The 5,736-nt window shown below is 45.2% G+C and overlaps 1 protein-coding gene across 1 annotated transcript in view; it reads right to left on the bottom strand.

Moving 5' to 3' along the window:
- CSUI_007570 (p-type atpase2) overlaps window positions 1–5,736 on the bottom strand; it is a gene marked incomplete at its 3' end in the record, with an annotated part of 8,594 nt that overhangs the window by 2,185 nt on the left and 673 nt on the right. The window contains exons 1-4 of the mRNA XM_068067715.1: window positions 3,751–5,736; window positions 2,756–2,842; window positions 1,907–2,072; window positions 262–1,026 (exon numbers count right to left, since the gene is read on the bottom strand). The exon at window positions 3,751–5,736 is cut by the window's right edge and continues 673 nt beyond it. Of these exons, the coding sequence (XP_067920310.1) occupies window positions 262–1,026; window positions 1,907–2,072; window positions 2,756–2,842; window positions 3,751–5,029 (2,297 nt within the window). The remainder of the gene's footprint in view (window positions 1–261; window positions 1,027–1,906; window positions 2,073–2,755; window positions 2,843–3,750) is intronic.

Genomic DNA, 5,736 nt, shown 5'->3' with positions numbered 1-5,736 from the left:
GTCTTCTCTCTAGCTTCTTTTCATGAAGAGAAGGAAACACGCCCCAAAACACACCTCACCTTGTATGTATCTGCTGCGAGTATCTACCTATGTATGTGCGAATCTGTATGAATACGTACGTATGAATATACATGTACATATGTCCTCTTATGTGCATGTCTATGTATGGATGTGTATGTCTGCGTATGTGTATACGCATATGCCTGAAGATATGTATGTATTGTGTATGTCTTATGTGGTGTGTCTTTTATATTTGCTTACTCTTCAATTTTGAGTTGTCTATCGACCGTGGCTCTTTCGGCTTTTTCATACTCGGCATACCACTGGAGAAACTCTGTTTCTCCGACTTCTCTCTTGGCTATACAGAGGGTCCTTAAGCCATCTTCAGCATATTCTTCCATAGTCCGAATCATTTGCTCTTCTAGACGCCCTCTCTCTTTGAGAAGAGGAAGAATGACGGTATCTGCGCCTTTCGTTAAGAGAACAATCTTTCGCTGAAAGAAGAGGTCTTCGCCCTGGGTATTTTCATCCTGGGAATTTCGGATGCTTTCCTTCTTGCTCTTGTGGGTACTCTGGAAACCTTCTTTTCTTTCTCTTCTATCTCCTTCTCGTCTTGAAGATCGATCTCCACCTTTCTTCTTTCTCTTCTTCTTCGTCATCTCTTCTTCTTGTTCCGCACGAGGTCTTTCTTCTTCACGTTCTCCTTCTTCCTCGTCATGGAAAGACCTTTCTCTCATATGCTTTTCTTCGTCTTCTCCTCCGTCTCTCGGTCCCAACCCGCCTTGCGCTCCACCGGCTTCATAAGAAGATGAAGAAGAAAAAGCAGATGTGGGATAGATGAACTGACATAGCATGCTACTTCGCTTTCTCTTACTCGAGAACTCAACGGCGGCTAAGACCTCCACCTTCACTTTTCTCCCTAAAACGGACACCTCTAGACCTGTAGGAGTCTGGCCTAGGAATTCCACGCCAAAATGCTTCGCTCCATACACGAGAGCTCCTTCGTCAGGGCTACTTGCAGAGTATCTAGAGGACAAACCAACACAGAAGACAGAAAGACTTTAGGAAGAGACTGTAAGAGAGAGCGTGAAAGAGAGAAAGACAATGCGGAGGAGATATGGAACAGAAGGTGTGCGAGACGAGGAAAGACACAGAGAGAAACAGAGGAAGTTATATATATATATATATATGTGGAGAGATAGATAGGCAGATAGATAGGTAGATAGGCAGATAGATAGACAGACTAAGGATAGAGAGAAAGAGAGATAGATAGACAGGAAGAGAGATAAAGTTAGTATAGATAGATAGTGATAGAGAGACTGACTGACGATGCACGAGGAGAGGGAAAAAAGAAGGGAGGAGAGAGTGATAGAAACTAAAGAAGGAGGAAGAAGTGAATGAAGAAGAAATGCGCAGGAAGTAAAACACCTTTCCGCTCTCAAAGCTTCATCGGGGAATCACGATGTGGAGATGAGAAGCAACACATAAGAGAAACGACAAGAATCCTCATGTCTCTCCGTCGCCAGGCGAGTTGGGAGATGAAAGCCTCCATATGCATGCATGCATTGCCTTTTTATATGCTGTGTATGTACACCTGACTATATGTATACCGGAAGCATTGTCAAACACAAGTAGATACCTCGGAGTATAGACATGAAAACGAAGATGATAGAGTAGACTTCTCTCAATCTTATGACATTGCTGTGAAAACAAGAGAAAGCTTTCTTTCATCTAGCTCCTTCTCCTGTAAAGAAATGAGGAAGAGAAGTGAAAAAGAGAGATCAGTGAGATCTCCTTCCTCTTGTGAAGTGCGAGAATCTCTCCCTCTGTCTGTGAATATGACTGATGGTATGAACCACAGAGATTGAGAGATAAGGTGAGAGAGACAGAGACAGCATCGACACACCTTCGAATGCCTCTTTGATCTGTCTCTACGACAACCGCATGATTGACGGCTAGATGAAGAAAGAAATCGACGAGATATCGATGCATGGGATGAAAGGGATTGTCAAGCTGACGCCGTAAAGCCACGTCAATCATCTCGACCTGTGGAGTTACAGGCTCTCCTGGAGCTGTATGTACATACACACAGCCAGATAGGCAGACGACGAAGATCACAAAATACAACAAGACTATAACCCTCAGTCTCTCTCTCGACTTCTCATCACCCGAGAAACTATACAAATGCATATGCCTATCTATCTGCATGCACAACGGAGAGCATCCCGCAGTTTTTCCCTTCCGTCTTCTCGCCCACTAATATTTCAGTGCAGTACGTGAAGTATGACTGATAGGGTGTATATACACCCGAAATACAGTGTGTATCCTTTCCGATCAAAACTGTCGCCATACACCGATCTGTGTAGGTAGAGAAACTCGAGACATGCCCCGAGGTACGAATCAACACAGGCCTCCATGTACCTAACCGCACTTAACGAATTTAGAGAAAGAGAAGAAGATCATTTGCACCATGAAGAGATTCGATCAATTCCAATACTACTGTGCCTAAGCCACATCTATCTATCTATCTATCCACCGCTCTCACACAAACACATTACACGAGATATACATCTCCATACATCCATACATTTAGATAAATATATGTGTATGCACATACGCATGGCGTCGCGAATTCATTTTAGCGGGGCGGGGGGAAGGGTTTGCATGCAGTCGTACATGGAGAAGAGAGAAAGAAGGACAGAAGTAAGAAAAAAGACAGTGAAGTGCCCGTGAGGAGAGAATCAGCTGAGCTTACGCCGTGTCGGTTCAGGAGGGATACGTTTTCCTAAGCGACGTAAAGCCTGTCTCCTAATCTCAGTCAAGCCCTGCCCGTAGCTCAAGCCTACAAAGGAGAAAAAAGAAGAAGACCGCTCGTTTAGGCAGAAGAAGAGGTAGAAGACTTCATTGTCATGAAGGAAAGATCAGAAAGGAACGAGTGTACATGCATGCATGCGCAGATCCAGGTATGGTGTGTAGAAGCAAAAGATAGAATAGCAGGACTTCAGAAAGAAAGAGAGGAGGAAGGTAGGTAAACCTTACATGGTGCTCGAGATGGATCTACAGAAATATCAAGCGACACTTTCTTCAGCCTATATACGTCTTCCTATCTGACTACCTACTCTCTTCGTAAGAGAGAGAGAAAGAGAGAGATCTGTCGAAGCGGTCTCTTCTTGTGGCCAGTGCCAGGAAATCTTTATGGAAAGAAATAAAGAGATACGAAAGAACGAATAAGTGGAGGGAGACGGCCCAGGAGCTTGTGAGGAATCTTTACCGTCTGAAGGAAATGGGAGAAGAGAGAGAGTGAGTAGATGGCGATCCCCCCGTGACAGGTGATGAGTATGTATCTCCTTTCATTTCTTAGGAAAGAAATGAAAGGAGATACATACTCAAATATACAGATATATAGACAGATATAGGCCTATACATATAGAGATGTATACGTAGATGTAGAGAGAGGGAGAGATCTTGTGACAGTTATGCATATCCTGTATGAAGAGAATCGAGATCGGTCGAGAAATGAAAGCAAACAAGACCAGAAAGTACATACCTACAGCCAACACATGCACGTGTGAATATAGGAGCATGTATATATCTATCTTTCATGTATCTATGGACCTATGCACGCATATGCTTAGAGAAATGAAAAACCTGTTTTCTTTCCTTCTCACTCTTTCTCACTCTTTCTTTCTCTCCTTCTCACTCTTTCTTTCTTTCTTTCTCACTCTTTCTTTCTTCCTCCGCCCCACGTACCTCTGACGCAGCACTTTCTAAATTCCATGATATTAGAAGTCATGGTGCCTGTTTTATCGCTGAAGATATACTCCACCTGTCCTAGCTCTTCATTCAAATCGCTCGTCCTTGGCCACGCCCCCTGCTGAGGCTCCGGTTGAGGTGGGGGGTGAGAATAAGGAGGGGGGGGATAAGAAGGGCCCTCAGCACCCATATTACTCCGATGCTGAGCCTGCCTCTTCACTGTAATTACATCGTCTGAATGGCGACTTTCCTCTCTTGACGCTGCTCTCTGCCTAGAGGAACTCCTCCCCCCTCTATGCTGAGTAGAAGCCTCACGATCATGATAACGTCCTCTCTCTCTGGAGTTATTTGCTGCGCGTTCTTCACTTGAACGTCTTCTTTCGCCTTTTCGATGAGATTGCCCTCTCCCCTCCTCCTCTTCTTCTTCTTGGGTTGCACGCGATCTATATGAAGATGAAAGACCCCGACTACCACTACTACTACGACTTCTTCTGCGACTACTCCCATGGGTGATGGTACTATTACGGAGATGTGACAGTCGATTCTCATCTCTCTCTTCTTCCTCTCTGGTGGACGGTGAATCTCTTCTTCTTGTTCCTTGAGAAGATGAAGCTGCTGGACTGGGGGAGCTTCCCCCGCCGTCTGCTGGATCACCCCAGTCGACGTAACCTGACAAATCCCCAGAGTTACTCAAGCTTTCTTCTTCTTCTTCTCTTTCCAACTCTCCTCTTTCATCGCTTGCCCTCTTTACAGTAGAAGCACGTTGATGACAAGAGACCGTGGAGAACCATTGCGGGAAGATGAAGGGGGACCGAAGAGCAGCGGTGGCTCTTGAAGGAGGAGAAGAAGAAGATGAGAGAAAAGAGGGTGTACGAGAGAAGACACCTCTCTTCAATGATGGAAAGAAAGAAGAAGAGAGAGAAGATGGAGATGAGGAGAAAGACGAAGAAGAGGAGAGAAAGTCTTTTCTTTGAGACGATAGAGAAGATTGTATACCGGGAGACAAGGATGACGACGGGTTCGGATCATGCGAAGGACTACAGAAAGAGCCCGAGGTTCTTTTCGACGAAGGCGAGGAAAGAACGACGTTGTCCTTCTCTTCTATGAATGAATGATAAGAAAACTGGGAAGTAACTTTTGTACTGGACCGCCATTCTCTTCTTCTTCTCCGTCTCCTCAGAAAAGCCCAATGAGGCGAAAGTTTGAGAGAGGAAGATGACGACGAAGATGAAGAATGAATGAGAGAAGGAGAGGAGAAAGAAGGCTTCTTCTCCATAGAACAACTAACTGAGAAAGATGAGCTAGATGGAATGGACCTAGTATGAGATGTTTCAGCCTGCGAAGAAGCAGAAGAAGGAGAGTTAAACCTGACAACTGCTGGGTGGGGGCGATGAGAATGATGGGACAGAGAAGAAGAAGAAAAAGAGGAAGAAGAAGAGGAAGAAGATGGTTGCTGGGATCGAGAAGACGAAGGAGGGGGAGATCGAGGGATTGACGATGGCGAAAGAGGAGTGCGATCTTGTAAAGAAGATATAGAAATACAAGGAGCGAAAGGACGGTGAAGACACGGAGACGTTTTCTCAAGAGAAGAAGAAGAGAGTGACAGAGTCGTAACTATTTGTGAAGGAGGTAGCCGATGGTAACGACAAAGAGAAGAGGAAGAAGGAGAAAGTATTACAGAGGTGGGCTGGAGAGAAGAAGACGAGAGAGAAGAAGACTTGGGAGGTGACGAGGGTGAAGAGCGGAAGAGAGGAGACCGAGGCACGGGGGCAGGAGAAGATATAGTTCCGGGGAGAGAAGAATACCAGCAGCGGTCCTCTTCATCTTCATAGGGACAGACTCTAACCTCTCTTTTCTCTTCTTGTCTTTCTTCATGAGAAGCACGTTCACATGGAGATGTCGACAAGGGGTTAATCTTCTTATCACGAAGGCGAGAAGAAGGCTTCCAAAGAGAAGAAGAGGAAGAAGACGACAATGAAGGAA

This window comes from Cystoisospora suis, assembly GCF_002600585.1.
Source record: "Cystoisospora suis strain Wien I chromosome Unknown contig_4028, whole genome shotgun sequence".
NCBI lineage: Eukaryota > Apicomplexa > Conoidasida > Eucoccidiorida > Sarcocystidae > Cystoisospora > Cystoisospora suis.
Note: the sequence above shows the minus strand (reverse complement) of the source record. Positions and strands in the feature narration are given on the sequence as shown.